Below are 20,538 nucleotides of genomic sequence, written 5' to 3'. Positions count from 1 at the left end.
ACGGAAAAGAAGCAGATTTTACGGAAAGTATAAAAATCTAGTTATCCAGTCCAGGCAGCATTGGCTAGCCAGTATTGGACTGCTCTTATTCTATTTGGAATGTGTGTTTATCCCCATATATGCCCTGACTAATTTTCTGTACTGCTTTTATTACCATCAAGCTTGCCCTCTTCTCTTCTTTTTGATGTTTTTTTTATTGATATTATTTAGTATTTATAATAACTTGTGACATTTTTGATTATTATAATAGTATTATAGTTTTTTTTGTTTTTGGTTTACCTTATAACCTTATAGTTGTTTTTCTATGGGCTCATTGTTATTACTATACATTTATGGTTGAGGACATTTGTAAGTTTTTCATGATTGTTCTGTGATGGCAGTGTTGCATGCTGGATCTGGAATTGAGGCATTGTGGCTTTTCTGCTGTGGTGAGGCAGTGTGGCTGGCATCATAATCGAGGAAATTTCATTAAAAAACCTAGTTTGGCAACATATCCACTTTATGGATGCCTTGTGTCAACTTAAAAACAGAGAACTCTTTGGACCTAGAAATGTACATCCACTCTCCTCTACACCTGAGCACCTCTTCAGGACATGGCGCAAAGGGTTTCTAACCACTGACATTTATCTGAAAGAGCGCTCTCACTCAGCTGTTTCCACAACTCTCATAAACTACAGTGTAAAGAGCAGAGTTCAATAAAGAGGTATTCCTGTCTCGAAACACCCCCACAGCCTCCTTCCGCCTGCATGTGGCATCCTAAGGAGGTCAGGGCTACGGAAACAGCTGAGTGGACTGTGCAACCAGCAACCATACAAGTAAATGAGAGCTACGGAAACAGCTTAGCACAGTGGTTTATGCTCGTTCTGTCATTTGTCAGAAGTAGAAACAGCCGAGCTCGCCTTTCCATAACTCCCATTCACTGGTATAGAAGCTATGAAAACAGTGTAATACAGCCCATTCAGCTGCTTCTGTAGTTGTGAGGAGACCTCCACATACAGGTGGCACTGGATGGGAGGGGGCAGTCTTGTTGTAAAGATGGGTGTGGGTTGATCTATTAGAGACATTTATGGCATATGCTGTGGATATGTCATAAATGTTTGCGATAGAAATAATACCCCTTTAAAGGGACATTGCCATCATTTTTTTAAAATCACATATTAACGGTCTTATCATTCTTCAAAGTCACCACATGTATTATACTTCCTGTCTTAGGTCTTTAATCTTCTTTTTTGTTTGGACTTAAAGGGGTTGTCTCACTTCAGCAAATAGCATTAATTATGTAGAGAAAGTTAATACAAGGCACTTACTAATGGATTGTGATTGTCCATATTGCTTCCTTTGCTGGCTGGATTCATTTTTCTATCACATTATACACTGAGGTGGTACAGCAACCGATCAGGCATTTATGATGTATCCTTCCGGTATGCCATAAATACCCACCACTTTAGACTTAAAGGCTATGTACACCTTTGGGGGCTATTTTTTTTATTTATTGCATTGTACTTATTTTGAGCTAAAAATCACTTTTTTAGTTGGTACTTATTATACATTTGGAGCCCCTTTCTCTGTGTAGCTGTTAGATTCGCTAGTAGAAGGCTCTTAATTTTAATTTGTTCTGTTAAGGAACTGTCAGCTGAGCTGCCTATCTCTGGCCTCCTAAACACTCATTATAGCTCAGCTCTTATCTTACAGATAAGAATGTGGCTTAAATAAGTGTTTATGACCTTTTAGTAATTTAGAGATAAGGGTTATTAGATGACTGGCACAAAGTGAAAGTACGATTTGCACAGCTAGACAGTTAACCCTTTGTGATATAACGGTTTAATATTTTTCAATTAAGAACAATTGAAGAAATTATTTTTAGCCTAAAATGAGTAAAATCATTAAAAAAAATTGCGCCTGAAGGTGTACATAGCCTTTAAGGGCTATGCAGACATACTCTCTCACCCAATTTGACATGGGGTTTTTAGAGACTCACTTGCATGACCCATTAATTAGAATAGGACCTGAGTGCCCAATGTCCCACCAAGTGCCTTGACTGACCACCCCCTTAAACTTTTAATCAAGGCAGCAACAGAGTACAAATAGCAGGAGCACAGTGTTACTGAGCCATTGTGTCCAAAAACTATGAATCAGAGTAATTTGCCTATAGTGCTTTTAGCTTAGAAAAGCTGGTTTAAGAAGAGTGTTTCATTTGTGAAATTTCTATGTTACAGGAGTGTGAAGGGGCTCTGGATATCTTTTGCATTACTCTAGCACGGCAACAGGCAGAGGTGGAGGTAAGACTAATATATATGTTTTGAGCTTTTTATTTTATTCATTATATGTTTTATGAACCAATGCATACTTGTGAAAAAGGGGATGAATATGAAAGCATTGGCTGATGCTATCACTTATCTCTTTAGGCAAACAAAGCTGGACTTAAAATATTCAGACCAGGCATAAAAGATGAGGACAGTAATTCAAAGGGATGGTTTGGTTTGGATGTGGGGCTGGTCTGGAGAAGACCAAGAAAAAAAAGAAGTGGCAAAATCTGGAAGTAAGTGTGATAAATAATTACCGTACTTGTTACCATTATATCAATAATTTACTATGCATTTTGTTATTTTTACTGGTTGATTTGTCAGTGTGCTTTTACGCTAGCAACACTGTAGCTAGGTTTTGCGCTACGTTATATATATTGTTTATTACTAGACATATAAATATTTTTTATGTGTTTTCAACAGTTGTGTGAACCAATCTTATTAAACACTAGTACAATACAATTTTATAACATTGCATTATGTTGTGTCGAAGGGGATTTTCTACAAACAACACTTATCAACTGTCCACAAAATGAGTGATGAGCATTTGATCGCTGGAGGCATGTCCCTGTTTGAATGAAGGGGCAGATGGGCCATGGATGTCAGACTGCTTCATTCAAATGTGGGACATGGGGACTCTGGCTCCCATGATTGGTGGGCTGGCTTCCCTAATTATCAGATGCTAATGACTTGTCCTAATGGTGGGTGATTAGTGTTATTTGTGACATAGTGACATGTTAGAAGTTTTGACTTGGTGGGAGGATGCTAAGATCCCACCGGCTGCTAAAACAAATGGGCAGAAGTACAGACCTAAGAGCTGTGCCTCTTTGTTTCTGTTCCTTTCTGTTCAACTCTTCTCAGAGAGTGAGTGGTCTACAGAGTCTTTTAAAATTCATGGGACTTTCTATGAATCCATACTCCATGTGCTTGGAGAGCTTACCCAAGACAGTGGATCCTCACAAATTAAAACTTCTGACATGTTGTTAAGGCATGTCAGAAGTTTGTGAAAATTAAAGGTGCCCTTTAAGGGTTTAAACTTAAACATTATGTACTGTACATAAAGACCTATTCATAACATTTCCCTACCCAATTGCATTTTTAGCATTAGGACTCCAGCAGATCAAAATGTATAATATGAATATAATCTTCATAATAGCTGATGTAATATATAAATATAATGGCTGTTTTAAGCAGAAATTATTGTTGTATAGACTTTTTTTTTTTTTTTTTTAAGGTATTGGAGAACTGATGTCTACTGAAGAGAAATCTAAGTTGTATGCAGCAATTGGATACAGTGAAACAGCAGTGGACCCAACATTGCCAAAAACAGTAAGAGTTCAATATTAATGTTAGTAGCTAATACATAAAATCATGCAAATGTAAGGCTACTTTCACATTAAAGTTTTTTTCCGGATCCGTCATGGATCTGCAAAAACGCTTCCGTTACCATAAGGGTCCATCCGCAAATTGCGGATCTGCAATACACCCGCCCGGCACTATAGAACTGCCTATTCTTGTCCGCAATTGTGGACAAGAATAGGACATGTTCGTTTTTTTTTTTTCCGGAGCCGTGGCCCGAAGTTCGGGGCCGCGCTCCGGAAATGGCATGCGGAGAGCACATAGTGTGCTCTCCGCATCCATTCCTGCCCTATTGAAATGAATGGGGTCCTTTCCCGATATTGCGGAACAGATGCGGATCCATTTGTGGACGTGGTGAATGGACCCTAATACAACCGCATGCATCTGTCATGAGCGTATCCGGTTGTATTATGTCTTCTATAACCATTACGGATCTGTCTTGAACACCATTGAAAGTCATGGGGGACGGATCCGTTTTCTATTGTGTCAGAGAAAACGGATCCGGCCCCATTGACTTACATTGTGTGTCAGGATGGATCCGTCTTGCTCCGCACCACAACGGCGGACAGAAAAACTCTGCAGGCAGGCAGTTTGGTGTCCGCCTCCAGAGCGAAATAGTGACTGACGAGGCAAACTGATGCATTCTGAGCGGATCCTTTTCCATTCCGAATGCATTAGAGCAAAACTGATCTGTCTTGGACCGCTTGTGAGAGCCCTGAACGGATCTCACAAACGGAAAGCCACAAATATCGTGTGGAGAAAAGAGCATACACAGAAAGCACATGAATCCATCCAAAACTGAGATGAAGCTCCAACAACCAAAAGGGCGAAGAAGACTCATGTGAATGCATAATGTTAGTTGGGTGTTATGAGGTAAGTGTGCAATACCTATGGCATACTGTATATCATTTTGCTTGAATTCTTATTTATTTAATGAAAATGGTAGCCTACATATGTTTTTATTTATATGTAAATCCACACATGCTGCATGCTTATTAAGGTGTTTTTACATTATAGTATGAATCTATGATTGTATGCGTCAAACTGCTGAGCATGTCCATTCAGTTACGAGAAGACCGAGGAAAATCTGAGCTGATTAATTTTACCATAACTGATTTGAGCACAGTATTAAAGCAGCGTCCTGGTGCACAGGCAATTAGGTAAGCAGTGCCAGAAAAAGACTGTATGCCTTACTGCCCCACTTCCACCCTCTAGCCATCTATGAGTATGTGCCATCATCATATTATATATAAATACAATAAAATACACTTTGAAATTATACAAGTTCTCTTTTTGTTATGACAGATTTGAAGCTCAGATAGGCACATTTGAAATAACAGGCATACCGCTTGGCAACGTCATACCCTGCCTGCTCTCTTCACGAAATGTTGTGGTGGATAATAACATTTCACTGTTGAGTCTTATGTTTGAAACCAATCCGCTAGATGAAAGTGCTGACCAAAGACTGATAGTGGATTCTCAGCCTCTGGAAATAATATACGATGCTGTAAGTACATGACATGCCTTCCTTCTATAGAACTTGTTCAGGTATACATTAGGGGAAATGTACTAAACTAAATGGGCCAATATTGTGTATTTGCCCAGAACCACATTATTCAGTGTGTCAGACACTTCTGCCTTAAGTTTGCTTGGCTTAGTTGGGGGGGGGGGGGGCACGTTAATTGCTAGAGCTTGCACCAAACATTTTGAGGCTAAAACAAAATATCCACCCAATAAGTAGTGTTAAAATTAGACAAAAGTGTCCTATGTATCTAGCGAGATGGCACAAAATCTATCATACAGTGTGAACCTCTATGATAATTTGCACATCTTTTGGGCTGCCAGTCCAAGTTTGTCTAAATATTAGACATGGATAATAAATGGTAATAAATGGACCCCATCGGTTCCAGATTTTGTACTGATTTAGAAATCGCCTTTTGTATGAGTGGAAGACAGAGGAATGATTTGGGACACTCATGTTGTGTAGAAATTCCTATCCTACATATTCACAAATAAGGAGTGAATCAGTTCTTCTGAGGTTGAAATAAAAACTCTGGAGGACCTTATATGTATGAATAGTGTTCTGAATTCCCTTCCTCAAAGGGTGTGGCGACTACAGTCTGGTACTGGCAGCACTAACTGGGCAATGTCCAGAGTGTGTTAGGGAAACACTCCCAACATCCAGTTGTCAATTTGTTCATAAACTAAGAGTAATAATGGATAAAAATATCTCAGAACTATGAGAAAAAGAGGAGTTCAGCAGTGTGTTTTCGTATAGAATACATGTGTTACTGAAATAGATGTTACAGAAGGAGCTTTAGGTACACTGTAAGCACAGCTCTTTTGGAAAAAAAACAAAGAAAGTGAAAACTATCAAAGATATAGGTAATTATGTGGTACAGGCATATGATTACTAAAAACGCTGTGTGAAAAGTCACTAATATGCATTTACCTGGAAATATGTATATAATACCGCAATGTCCACCAGATGTAGCCCACACAGTGTATTCTGTAACCAGAGCATCACCTTCACAGGAGGGAGAAGATTCCAGAAACATGTTTGTGCCTTCACATATCACAGCATTGGTTGTTTTTGTTTTTTTCTCTTACAAATATGCTAGAAAACTATCAACAGTCTAGTGGATTTTTTCCGTCCACCCAAAGAGGTTCATCTTGAGCAACTTACCTCTGCCACTTTGAATAAGTTGGAAGAGTTCAGGGATAAAACATCAACAGGTAAGCTGCACTGTTTTCATAAAGTATTTAGTTTACACACTAATGGCTGTTTATAGATTTCGGGTTAAAAAGTGATTAATAAGTGAAGGATACTGTACTAAACGCATCCAAAAACATGCAGCCATCGGTCATCTACCAGATGTTCGTACGAAGGATCTGAACATCACCATTTTGTGGCAGAATAGGGAGGGACTTAAAAAGGAAAAAGCATATCTATTTTTGTTGATTGACCTTGCTGATACCAGTATAGCAGATTATTCAATGCCGATTTTCAATAAGTAAATCAAATCATTTCTGGGCAATTTTTACATTTGAGTGGAATTGCGGAAGGATACATTCAATTTTGGCTTTTACAACTTCGGACACCATCTTAATATTCAGTTTCGTTCTAGAATGTAAAATTAAGCTATATTCTAAGTATTTTTCAGTAAGGATCTCCAACCATTAGGCTTCTGCAGAGGGGACGATAAAGTCCATCAGAGTATTGCCCTCTGTTCTGATGATCTCTCTCTGGGCTCCCTGCCCTTCTCTCAGTGTGGATGATGGCATCAGGAGTATGGAGGAAAACAAAACACAAAGGTAGTTTGCAGGGTATAGAGAAAGTGAGAGCACCCAGGGCAAACTCTGCAGGAGGGGGGATCACTTCTCAGCATCAGGGTTTGGGCAGCACAAGTAGAAGAGGCGGGAGATTGGGGAAACCTATCTAGCCGGGACTCTTTACGTCACACATAAGAGCTAGTGAAGACAGCAGCATCTTGACACACATCCAGCAGATATTACTGGGTGTATAATGAGCACATGAGAAAAGTCTGAACTAGGAGGCAATTTTATAAACTGAATATCAGGCGTCTGAAAAGAAATGGTAGGGTGAAGACTGCAGAGTGAAACTTAGTGCCTATATTGATAAATAAAAGTTTGCAGTGACAAAGGTTTCAGTAACCTTTTTAAGGAAAGAATTTTTTTTGATTCTTGCCTTACAGCTTTGCAACAGCCATAACTCAATTGTTCAATTATTGTAGCTTTGAAAGGGTGTTTTCTTTTTGCCAGATGAGTAGTATATTTCATTGTAATTACAGTACCAGTCAAAAGGTTTGACACACCCTTTTCATACCATGCTCGTCTTTCTTGTGTTTTTCTATATTGTACATTTATAGTGAAGACATGAGAGGATGAAGGAACACATATGGAATTAAGTAGTATACCATAAAAGTGGTTAAACAAACCAGAATGTGTTTTATATTTTTAGAGTCTTCAAACTAGCCCACTTTTGCTTCCAAGACAGCTTTGCACACTCTTGGCACTCTCTCAATCAGATTCATGAGGTAGTCGCCTGGAATAGTTTTCCAATAATCTTGAGGGAGTTCCCAGAGGTGCTGAGCACTGTGTTGGCTGCTTTCCTTTAGGCCTCATGCACACGACCATTGTTTTGGTCCGCATCCGAGCTGGCCGTTTTGGCGGCTTGGATGCGACCCATTCACTTCAATGGGGCAGCAAAAGATGCAGGACAGCACTCAGTGTGCTGTCCGCATCCGTTGCTCCTTTCCGCGGCCCCGCAAAAAAAATTATAAGATGTCCTATTCTTGTCTGGCACTTTGCGGACAAGAATAGGCAGTTATATGTAAAGATTGTCCGTGCTGTTCCGCAAATTGCGGAAACGCGCACGGACGCCATGCGTGTTTGCGAATCCGCGATTTGCGGACCGCAAAACACACCATGGTCGTGTGCCTGAGGCCTTACTCTGGAATTCAACTTATCCCAAACCATCTCAAGTGGGGGGGGGGGGGTGTAAGGGGGGTTTGGGTGATTGTGAGGCAATGTCATGTGGACCAGCACTCCCCTCACTGTCCTTGATCAGATAGCCCTTACATAGCCTGAGGTGGGTTTGGGGTCATGCCCTGTTGAAAAAAAGATGATGGTCCCACTAAGCGCAAACCAGATGGCATGATATGTCGCTGTGGGTAGCCATTCGGGTTAAATGTGCCTTGAATTTTGAATAACAGTGTCAACCCCACACCATCACACCCCTCCTCTTCCATGCTTCTCTTTCGAACCACGCATGTAACTCCATCCGCTCACCTTCCTCTGTCTCACAAAAACACCAGTTGAACCAAACATCTCAAATTTTGACTCATCAGACCAAAGTACAGGATTTCCACCGGTCTAATGTCTTTTCCTTGTGTTCTTGGCCCAAGCAATCCTCTTCTTTTTGTTGCTGTTCGTCAGTAGTGCTTCTTGCAGCAATTTGACAATAAAGGGCCTGATTCGCAAACTCTCCTCTAAACAGTTGATGTTGAGGATGTGTCTGGTACTTGATCTCTGTAAAGCATTTATGTAGGGCTCTGAGTTGAGATGCTGTTCATTTTTAGTGTTTGAGGCTGGTAACTCTAATGAAGTTATCCTCTGCGTAACTCTGTCTTCCTTTCCTGGAGCGGTTTCTCATGAACGCTAGGTTTCATCATAGCATTGAAGTCAAGTGCAGTAGTGGAAAACCATGAATCTTTTGAATTTTTCTGGATTTTTGTCTTAAAGTAATGATGACTGTTGTTTCTTTGTGACGTAGTTGACTGCTTCTTGACATAATGTGGGTTAGAATAGTAGTTGAATAGGCAAAATGCTGTATGGAACTGTGTACCAATCCTACCTCTGCACAACACAACTGATGGTCTCAAACATATTATGAAGGGCAAGAAATTCCCCAAATAAACTGTTGACAAGGCATACCTGTTAATTGAAAACCATTCCAGATGAATACCTTCGTGAAGCTGAGTGAGGCAATGCCTAGAGTATGCAAAACAACACATTCTGGTTTAACACTGTTTTGCTTACTACTTAATTTAATGTTTTCTCTCATCATTATCATATCTTCAATATTTATAATGTAGAAAATAAAAAGTGTCCAAACTTTTGACTGGTATTGTTTTTGCAGTTCATATAACTTGGTATTTCATTTTGATAAACTTTTGTTTAGAGTTCAGCATTCCAAAAGGTGACATTTTGTTCTGGGCATAAGGGCCCAAAACTCTGCCATCATGAAAGGGTTAAGTGAAATATGTTGCTGGTGCACCATGCAGACTGTCCTTTTAGGCACTGAACTTTCTTGTTATTCATGTGCTGATGCAAAGTGACCTACAATAATTGAATCAGTGTTTGTGTATGTATATTGGTTTCATTAGAAAAAGCACAAAGTGATTTTCACAGTAATATTACTGAGTATTTTTGTTTATCTTTTTATTTCATTTTATCTAGGTCTACTGTATGTTATAGAGACTCAGAAGGTTCTTGATTTGAAAATAGACCTAATGGCTTCATACATCATTGTTCCCCAAAATGGCTTTTATGATTTAAACTCAAACTTGCTTATTTTGGACCTTGGTAGTTTGAAGGTGAGTGTGGAAAACGCAGCTGTAAACAGTTTCAGAGGTTTTTTTTTACAGTTTTTTTATAGGATAAAACATAAAAGGACTGATCTTTAGATTTACTACTAATTCTATATATGGCGTAAACTTAGACAGCTTTTTTAGACCTTCACCAGATTTATCACAGTGACTTAGGTTGGTTGATAAATTTAGTGCAAGGGTAGACACTTAAAGGGCTATTCCGGTTACCATAAATATAACTTATGTTTTAGACTAATACATCATCAATAATTACCTAATTTAATGTAAATTTCACATATTTACCAGTAGTTATAAAAGTAGTTTTCTTCCTCTGCTACCCACTGTGTTTCCTCATAAATTACCATGGCATCGACCTGTAGTTCTAAACCTTTGTTAGGTCGAGCATGCTCAGTGTGCTGGTGATTACTGAGCAGATGGGGCGTGACTGGACTGTATATCAGGCAGCCAATCAATAAACATCAACACTCATGAACAAGCACAAACTAACAGCAGGAAAGCTAGGGATTGTGGGGATTGTAGTTTTGTGAGGGAAGATCAGGTGCCATAATTCTCTCAGTGTGTTGCAGGCTCACACAGAAACTAGACAAATGGATTGCCAGGTAAATTGAAACTCTGGTTATATGTATAGGTGTGGTTTCTGGTTGGGTCACAGCTTGCAGCCCCAATGCAGTTTTTCAAAAATTTAGTCTTTAGTTACTTTACCGGAATACCCCTTTAACTTTATAAAAACTATTGGTTGGCTTAGTTTGCAACAGAATTTTACCCCAGAATTGTGGTGCAATTTTGCTGCAAAATAGTTCTACTAACCCACACCACTTTTCCTCTAAACTAAACCCCTTGGCAAGCTAGGGACAGAGGATTTTATTAAAACTAGATGTGCCAGTTTGCACCTAAGTATAGTCTAGGTGCATTTGCATTAGTGAATGTGGACCAATTTGCCTTCAAGAAAAAACATTCATCCAACATTGTGTTGGCAGTATCCAGCCTAATAGTAAAATATAGAAAACAAGATGGATCTAGCATGAGTTTATTAAAGAAACACACAGAAAATATATTTTACGTACTGTTATTTGCTTTCTTTGCAAAAGTATATTATTTTTATCATTGCTGTTAAACATTTTGCTCAGTTTCTGTTTGATACAGTAGCAATTAGTGATATAGATCTTGGCATTCTAAGCTGGGGCAGGATATAAACCCGTAGGATACCAGCGCCGTCAGGATCACAAACAGCTCCTGCACCCGCCCGATTAGCTGCAGGGGTACGGCAGTTACTGATAGCAGGACCCCTGCTGTATGCTCCGGCATCGGTGAAAACACTGATGCTGGTGCATTAACCCTTGAACTGCGGCAGTCACATGCGGTATCCTGCCGAGAGCGGGGTGGCTATCGGATCCCTGCGTTGCTGTGACGGGGACCTGTTGGCGGGGAAGGCAGCCCGATGGCGGGGAAGGCAGCCCGATGCCTTCCTTAGGCATCGTGGCTGCCTTCCCTGTATGCCTGTGAAATCCAGCCCCCTGGATCTCACAGGCAGAAAGCTGTACGTGTATTACACAGTGTAATACACTTACAGCCAATGCATTACAATACAGAAGTATTGTAATGCACTGTAAAGAGGATCAGACCCCCAAAAGTTGAAGTCCCAGAGTGAGACAAAAAATAAAGTTAAAAAATAAGTAAAAAAAAATAAAGTTTTAAAAAGTTTAATGTTTCAAGTAAAAAAAAAAAAGCGTCCTTTTCCCAAAATAAAGTTAAATATTTTTTTTTAAATAGGGAAAAAAAGCAAAGTAGACATATTAGGTATCCCCGCCTCCGTATCAACCGACTTATAAAAACAGTGTCAAAAAAGCCATTTTCTGGTCACCTTGCCTCACAAAAAGTGTAATATCAAGCGAACAAAATGGCGTATTTAGCCTGATAGTTGTACACATGGGAGGTGTTATCAGTGATTGATAGCATTCACTGTGTAAGTGTGTATGTATACATAGCTGTCAGTCACTGAAAGCTGTACACAGGGGAGGTGTTATCAGCAACTGATAGTATTCTCTGTGTAAATGAGTAATCATAGATATCGGTCAGACACTGATAGTTATACATGGGGGAGGTGTTATCAGTGATTGATAGCATTCTCTGTGTAAGTGTGTATACATAGATAGCTGTCAGTCACTGATAGTTGTACATAGGGGAGGTGTTATCCGTGATTGATAGCATTCTCTGTGTAAGTGTGTATACATACATAGCTGTCAGTCACTGATAGTTATACATAGGGGGGGTGTTATCCGTGATTGATAGCATTCTCTGTGTAAGTGTGTATACATAGATAGCTGTCAGTCACTGATAGTTGTACATAGGGGAGGTGTTATCCGTGATTGATAGCATTCTCTGTGTAAGTGTGTATACATACATAGCTGTCAGTCACTGAAAGCTGTACACAGGGGAGGTGTTATCAGCGACTGATAGTATTTTCTGTGTAAATGAGTAATCATCGATAGTGGTCAGTCACTGATAGTTATACATGGGGAGTAAGTATCAGTGATCGATAGCTTTCTTTGTATAAGTATGTATACATAGATAGATGTCAGTCACTGATAGTTATACATGGGGGAGGTGTTATCCGTGATTGCTAGCTTTCTTTGTATAAGTGTGTATACATAGATAGCTATCAGTCACTTTCAGTTATATGGTTAGATATGTAATTTGTAAACTAAAGCATGCTTTAAGTATGTTTTTCCCTTTTCCCTTTGAGATGACCAGTAAGAGTCGCTGTAACCTGCCTCAGTTGAAAATAGGACAAAACAGCCTTGAAGACATTATGTCACGAGCCTATGAAAGCTTTGATGTACAGCTTAGCAGCATGCAGTTGCTCTATAGCAGACATTGTAAGTAATATACTTTGCAGGCTTATTATTTACCCAGTGTTGGATTTTATATCAGTGACTTCCTTATTTTGCCTTTGCTCATATGTTTCATATTAATTGCTTCGTGCAGATGAGAACTGGAAGGAGGCCCGCTCACAGAAGCATTCAGCACTGCATATCCTAGAGCCAATGGACCTCAGAGTGGACTTCAGCCGTGCCATGGTAGTGACCGATGCCAGAATGCCCAAGTAAGCATATACATTCTAATTCACATTATTTCCAAGTGACGTTGTTGCAGCTCTGTAAATAACATGGTCACTGGTTTTAAACATGTTAGGAATAGTAAGGTTGGTTTGTAGCACACAATATTGTTATTACCTTTCCCTTGTGCTATTCCGAAGTATATTGTAGGATTTCAATGATCATTTGAAAGAACGGTGAATACGCTATCCATTACCAATATATGATGGGAAAGAAGAATATTTTTTAATAAGTTTTTAAGTTATTTTGGCTATAAAAGAGGACCTGTTACCACTCCTGCCTGTTTAAATAGCTACATGCATTCCCCATGTAATAACAATTCTGGAGCATCTATTCTTATGGCTCTATGTTGGGCCATCCCTTTACTATTTCTACTAGAAGTTCTGAATGAAATGCTAGCAGTCTGCAGTAAGGGTACAGAGGGTGGTAACCAGTTGGGGGGGGGGGGGGGGGTGTACCTGCACAGACTCACTTTATCCAATCAGTGCTGCCATTTTCAGACTGTGCAGGTACACAGCCCCAACTTGTTACCTCCCCCTGTACCCTTACTGCAGACTGCTAGCAATTCATACATAACTTTTGGTATAAATAATAAAGGGATGGCACAACATAGAGCCATAGGAATAACTGTTATTACATGGGAAACACATGAAGCTATTAAAACAGGCATGTCAGGAGCGGTGACAGGTCCTCTTTAAGTACTGTCGAAATATAACAAAACAAATGGGAACATTTGCAAGAGCCTGCAGTCCTAAGAAAATCAGGATAGTGATACTTTGTGGGGAATGGAATCATCATGCCATATAAGCAAATGAAAATAAACTCAAATCTTTATTTTATCTTATCTGTGACAATGGATATTGTCCAACCACATGAGTTTAAAAAAACAAACAAAAAACCTGTACAACCGTGTAAAAAATAGAAGGAGTAACATTCCCCCTATGTGTCGATACTTCTGAGGTCACCACCACAGCCAATGAACGGCTGCAGTGCTTACATCTCGTGTCGACATTTCATTGCTAAGAGCAGGAAGAACAGAGACAAGTGGGGGACCAGGGTAGCATTAGCACCAAGCAGCAGGGTAGAGGAGATGTCAGCATTACTTCTTATGTCGTTTTACATTGTTGTAAGCTGCTTTAAAAAAAAACCCATAAAAGACAACCCCTTTAGTGTGTAATCGGGAGAATAAACTGAGAGTTAAAATGTGAACAACATTTATTAAATAATTAGCAACTATTTAAGAAAGTTTTATTGATGCATTTGTTTTTTTCCTTCTTTTCCCTTCAGAATTAAATTGTTTGGGGAACTGCCTATACTTTCTGTAAAGATTTCTGACCAGAAGTTGAAAGGTGTATTGGAACTAATTGACAGTATTCCTAAACCCGAGTCTTCTACTGCACCATCTGCTTCTCCTAAGAAAGCTCCTGTTAGTATTTTCATTTCCATGTAATCCTTTGTAACCGATTTGTATGAAGAATTACCGTACTGTTTTGAACTTGCATGAAAAAGTAAAATGCATGTTATAAAATCAGTGGGCAGGGAATGGGCAGAGGAATATACTCATCTGCATTAGAACGGACAAATATGTCTTGTGCTAATTATGGGAGGCATATATTAAAGTTGTCTCACCAAGACAACTGCTTTTTAAAAAAAAGTCTGCACTGTGTTATCAAGAACAGATATGGCTTTAGTTAAACCCCTTAAGGACTGGGCCTATTTTAATTTTTTTCTTTTTTTTCTTTTTCCTTCTCACATTCCAATATCCATAACCTTTTTTTTTTTTCCATTCACATGGCAATATGAGAGCTTTTTTTTTTGCGGGGCAAGATGCATTTTCAAAGTATTAGTTATACCGCCACACAGTTCAATGTATGGCAGTATAAAGTCACAACCCAAATTATTAGCAGTAAATTATGTGAACTGGGTATCTTAAAACATAGCTTTTACTAAATATATTAAAATAGGTATAAATAACACCACGTTATTGTGAGACAACAAATACACTTTTTGAAAATAGCACCACTATCTATAAGTCACAAAAATAAGTGAAATAAATGGGTGGATCTTACCACGTCTTATGGGGAGATCCACATCTAGTGGCGATTGGTCCTTTTGTGAGGTGGCAGAAGGACACTGATGACCGGTGCCCTTGTGTTTGGCGGCATGGATTGTTCTCCTGTTTTGCCCTAGTAGTTGTTCCCTACCTGACGGGTGGCTAGGGGCTGAACTGGTCACCTGCCTAACAGACACAGAGCACTCGCATGCCTCTTTGTGTCATTTAGACGAATGATGAATCATTCGCTGTATAAGCCAATTAACCGGTGTCTTTAAATGTATTGGGCTATCCTGTTCTGCTAAATCCATTTAAGCGATTCGGCATTCATTTACCAGCTGTCAAAATATCATTGGCGGCACACACCGGCACTGTGTGTATTAGTCGCGACGTTGCTAAGCAGCGGGCGACGCTTAGACGCAGGTTCCCACCCCATTTCCGGCAAGGCTGCACCACATGATTCCTACTGTGCGTTCCACAGGCGGAGAAAGGTGTTCACGCCACTAGAGCCAGGTGAGGTAGGTTATTGGGGGTTGAACCAGCCGGGTTTGGAGTATATATAGGTGGGAGTGACTACAAAGAAGTTGCTCTCCCAAATTACCACTACTTGCGGTGGTTTATATGGGACACTTCCCTAAACCCAGTATGGATATGACCCACTGACTATCCATCTATAGAATACGGCGGCGAATTACCTTCGATTCTAGTAAGTAGATAATATACAATCTCAATACTTTGCTACATATTATTTGTCACTCAGGATTGTAAGTGACCAATACTCCGTGTATTTCTGTATTTCCCTTTCTAGTTAACCCTGAATGTTCTGTGAAGTCCCCTGATGATTTCTGGCAAATGAGAATGAAACATGGCATGTAGGGCTTTATAAACAGGGTACAATTTAGGATTAGGCCCATATAGAGGGAAAGGTTCCGTATGGGGTCGCCCCTGTCGGGGCGGGTGCTCTGTGTCTGTTAGGCAGGTGACCAGTTCAGCCCCTAGCCCTCCCGTCAGGTAGGGAACAACTACTAGGGCAAAACAGGAGAACAATCCATGCCGCCAGACACAAGGGCACCGGTCATCAGTGTCCTTCTGCCACCTCCCAAAAGGACCAATCGCCACTAGATGTGGATCTCCCCATAAGACGTGGTAAGATCCACCCATTTATTTCACTTATTTTTGTGACTTATAGATAGTGGTGCTATTGTCAAAAAGTGTATTTGTTGTCTCACAATAACGTGGTGTTATTTATACCTATTTTAATATATTTAGTAAAAGCTATGTTTTAAGATACCCAGTTCACATAATTTACTGCAAGATGCATTTTGGCACCATTTAATTTACTATGTCATATTGGCAAAACAGGAAAAAAATTCTTTGTGGGGTAAGATTGAAAAACCCTCAATTACGCCAATGTTTTATTTTGTTTTGATATTAAAAATAACATGACGTCCTTATTCTGCATCTCAGTACGATTACGGTGATACCAAATTTGTGTAGTAAATTTGTTTTATTAACCTCTTAAGGACCCAGAACGAGAATGCTCATCCTAAATGGCCAGTACTTTGTGCCCCAGGACGAGCATTCTCGTCCTGCGGTCCTTCCTCCCCCCATGTGCGGTGCCGCGATCAGCGGCAGGGATCTGGCTGTTACTGACAGCTGGATACCTGCTGCATCCACCAGCATCGGTGATAACGAGATTAACCCCTTATATGTCGCAGTCAGCGCTGACCGAGACATATGGGAGCTTTTGCTCTCCCTCTCCTGAGCCATCGAGTCCCCGTGCTGCGGTGGCGGGAACCCGATGGTTGCGATGGCAGCCCCAAGCCAATTCAAAGGCCTTGGGTCCAGCAGCTATGGAGGCCTATGAGGCCCAGTTCCCAGGCTGGGTCTCATAGGCAAACTATCAGTATATTAGGCATCATGCACACGGCCGTTGGGCGGCCCGCAAATGGCTGGTTGGCAATCCATGGCTGCCGGCCATGTACACCCCGCATCACAGATGCAGTCCCATTCGCTTGAATGGGTCCGCAATTCCGGAGATGCGGAACGGAGTCACGGAATGGAACACCAGAAGCACTAAGGAGACATGTCATATTTTTTCGCGGTGCGGACATACCACAGACCCATTCAAGTTGAATAGGTGCGGCCTGCTGCACGGATGTTGCCCGTGCATTGGAGACCGCAACTGCGGTCCCCAATGCACGGAACGGCCGCCCAGTGGCCGTGTGCATGAGGCCTTACACTGTGTAAATACACTGATAGTCGAAGCAGTACAATACAGACGTATTGTACTGCATTGAAACGGGGATCAGACCCATAATGTTGAATTCCCATAGTGGGACAAAAATAAAAAAGGTGAACTAAAAGTGTTTTTAAGAATAAAAAAAATTAAGTTTCAATTAAAAAAGCCCCTTTCCCATAAAAAGAGACATATAAAATTGTAAAAAAATTTTTTTATATAAAAACTGTACTAAAAAAAGCGCCTTTTTTTGTCACCTTTCATCACAAAAAGTGTAATACCAAGTGATCAAAAAGTCATGTGTACCCAAAAATTAGACCAATCAGTCATCTCATCATGCAAAAAATTGTTTAAAACCAAAATAATATAAAAAAGACAAATTAGGTATCGCCACGTCCAAAACAACCTGCTCTATAAAAATATCACATGATTTACCCTGTCAGGTGAAAACCGTAAAAAAAATATAAAAATAAAAACTGTGCCAAAAAATAAAAAAAATTTCACTATACGTCACAAAAAGTGTAATACCAAACGATCAAAAAGTAGTATGTACTCCAAAATAGTACCAATCAAACCGTCATCTCATGCCGCAAAATCTGAGCCCGTACATAAGATAATCGCCCGAAAAATAAAAATAATATGGCTTTCAGAAGAAAAGACACAAAAACATGTTTGTTTTTTTAAAGCTTTTTACCGTGACACCAGAATCAAAGAAATCCAGACAAAAGTGCACACAAATTCCATTAATTTCTATGCTAGCACAGCTACACTGTGATCCTTGAGCGCTGTAGACGAACCCTAAAGGTTTAATTTTGGTCTAAAAATTATTTTGCTAGGGAAAAATGTTAAGTTATCCAAAATTAGCTGCGCATATAGTGGATCAGTAAAGCATGTAAAAGGAGGGTTCACTCTTTATATAAGTATATAATGGATCATAATGCCTCAATGTTTTATAATTCTAGGAAACATTGGGAAAATAAGTATTTCAGAAGTTTTGTCATAATATGACGCAATTTAGGATTTTGCATAGGCTGTATTGTTCTCCTTTTGATTTATATTCTTTCTATGTGTCCTAAATGTGTCACTGAGGCTACTTTCACACTCGCGTTTTGTGCGGCTCAGTCTTGTATCTGCACAGACTGATCCGCACCGATAATGCAAACGCTTGTATCCGTTCATAACGGATTAGTTTGCATTATTCATTAAAAAAAAAGTCTAAGTCAAAACGGATCCATTTTCAATTGCACCATATTGTGTCAGTGAAAAACGGATCCGTCATCATTAACTTACATTGTAAGTCAGGACGGATCCGTTTGGTCAGACGGACACCAAAATGCTGCAAGCTGCGTTTTAGTGACCGTCTAAAAAACACAACGGAGACCAAACGCAGCCAAATTTATGCATTCTGAATGGATCCTTATCCATTCAGAATGCATTGGGGCTGAACTGATCCGTGCAAACGGATCTCACAAGCGGATCCAGAAACTCCAGTGTGAAAGTAGCCTCAGTTGGAGGCAGATTTTTTTTCATACTGTATGTATTGGCTGTGTCCAGTTACCGGTAGTAGGCGGTCGTGGAGACAATTTTGAAGGTTAAATGGGATATGAATTGGAATTAGATGCTTTTTGTTGTTTACTTAGTGACTGTTCTACTTTTACTGGTAACCTTCTGATGTCGGGATAATAGTTTTTCTTTTTTTTTCTTTTGAGATTATTAATTGCTAGGAAGTTGGTGTCATCAAAAGAACCAACTTTTCAAGGATGGGTTGAATAATCTAAGCAGAAGTAAAAATATGACTATAAATATAAGTATTACTGTATTTCCTCCCTATGAGACCCACTCCCCCCCCCCCCCCCCCCCCCCCCCCCCCCCCAAAAGTAGGGAGAAAATATCAGTGCGTCCTATGGGCTGAATACTAATGGGCGCTTCCATTATGATTTGGCAGCGATGAATGCAGCTCTTCTTGTGCCGTCAGTGCTCACTGCTTCCTGGTCTTCTTCTGTTAGCACCTGTGCTCCGATGTGCGCACAGCACGAGGATGTAGGTGCGCTCTGTGACCTCACACTGAGCAACATTGGGTCACAGCACAGAGTGGCAGGAAGAGCACTGGATCTGATTGTGGGTCTGAGCTGAGGTCTAATTATCATTGGAGGTCTGATCTGAGGTCTGATAAACATTGGGGGTCTGATTAGGACTCTGAGCTGAGGTCTGATTTAACATTGGGAGTATGAGCTGAGGTCTGATTGTGTGTCTGAGAGAAGGTCTGATTAACATTGGGGGTCTGATCTGAGGTTTGATTAACATTAGGGTCTGATCTGAGGTTCAATTGGGGGTCTGATTAACATTGGGGTTTGAGCTGAGGTCTAATTAACATTATGGGTCTGATCTGAGGTCTGATTAACCTCTGAGGTCTGATGAAATATTTTTTTCTTATTTTCCTCCTCTAAAATCTAGGTACGCCTTATGGGCAGGTGCGTCTTATAGGGCATTTCCACTGTAATTCCCCAATAATAAAGCCTAAGAAATGTGTTGAGCTATGGAGAACCTTGTTTCTCTGATATGCATGTATGTGTGTGTATATATATGTATATATATATATATATATATATATTCTTTGTTTCTTTTCCCACGCTCTCTCCTCCTCCCAGAAGGTGGAGATGAGTGGGGGGCTGGTTGAGTTGTAATTGCTTAATCCCTTAAGGACCCATGACGTACATATACGTCATCTCTGGCCGTTACTTAAGGACCAGAGAAGTACATGTACGTCATGGTGATTGGGCGGGTGCAGGAGCTGCGCCCGCCCGATCAGCGGCAGGGGTCCAGCAGTCACGGATAGCAGGACCCCTGCTGCATTGCGCCGGCATCGGGAAAGACACCGGGATGCCGGCGCATTAACCCCTGCCACAGCCGCGTCAGCGATGATCGCTGCACGTGCGATGTCTATGCAGGAGAAAGCAGCCATCGGGTCCAGGGCTCCAGATGGCGACCAAAATGGTCGCCAATGCGACTTAGAATTGCAAAATGGCGACAAGACTTTGTAGTCTTGTCGCCATTTGCGCCTAGAGCCTCCGCTGCCTGCCGCTTTAAGAAGAACGGGATTTCATCCAGCAGGCAGGCGCAATCCAATAACAGAGCTCCGCACAGTATAGAGCTCTGTTATTTAGAGAGGAGCTGCTGATTGTCAGTATCAGTGTGCTGCTGTACCATTGGATGCTCCTCTCAAGTCACACCCCCATTCTCCCGCGCTGAACACAGCAGCAGCTTCAGAGTCATGAAGACAGGGAGCCGCTCCATAGAACAGAGGTTAGCTTGAGAAGCCACAGACTGTCACAGT

At 40.6% G+C, this 20,538-nt stretch overlaps 1 protein-coding gene across 1 annotated transcript in view; it reads left to right on the top strand.

Moving 5' to 3' along the window:
• VPS13A (vacuolar protein sorting 13 homolog A) overlaps positions 1-20,538 on the top strand; it is a 269,928-nt gene that overhangs the window by 97,829 nt on the left and 151,561 nt on the right. The window contains 11 exon segments of the mRNA XM_040417055.1: positions 2,217-2,279; positions 2,406-2,480; positions 2,482-2,539; positions 3,538-3,632; positions 4,680-4,822; positions 4,968-5,169; positions 6,284-6,398; positions 9,645-9,781; positions 12,540-12,672; positions 12,782-12,899; positions 14,200-14,338. Coding sequence (XP_040272989.1) covers positions 2,217-2,279; positions 2,406-2,480; positions 2,482-2,539; positions 3,538-3,632; positions 4,680-4,822; positions 4,968-5,169; positions 6,284-6,398; positions 9,645-9,781; positions 12,540-12,672; positions 12,782-12,899; positions 14,200-14,338 — 1,278 coding nt within the window.

The sequence above is a fragment of the Bufo bufo genome, chromosome 2, assembly GCF_905171765.1.
Source record: "Bufo bufo chromosome 2, aBufBuf1.1, whole genome shotgun sequence".
NCBI classification, from domain to species: Eukaryota; Metazoa; Chordata; class Amphibia; order Anura; family Bufonidae; genus Bufo; species Bufo bufo.
Note: the sequence above shows the minus strand (reverse complement) of the source record. Positions and strands in the feature narration are given on the sequence as shown.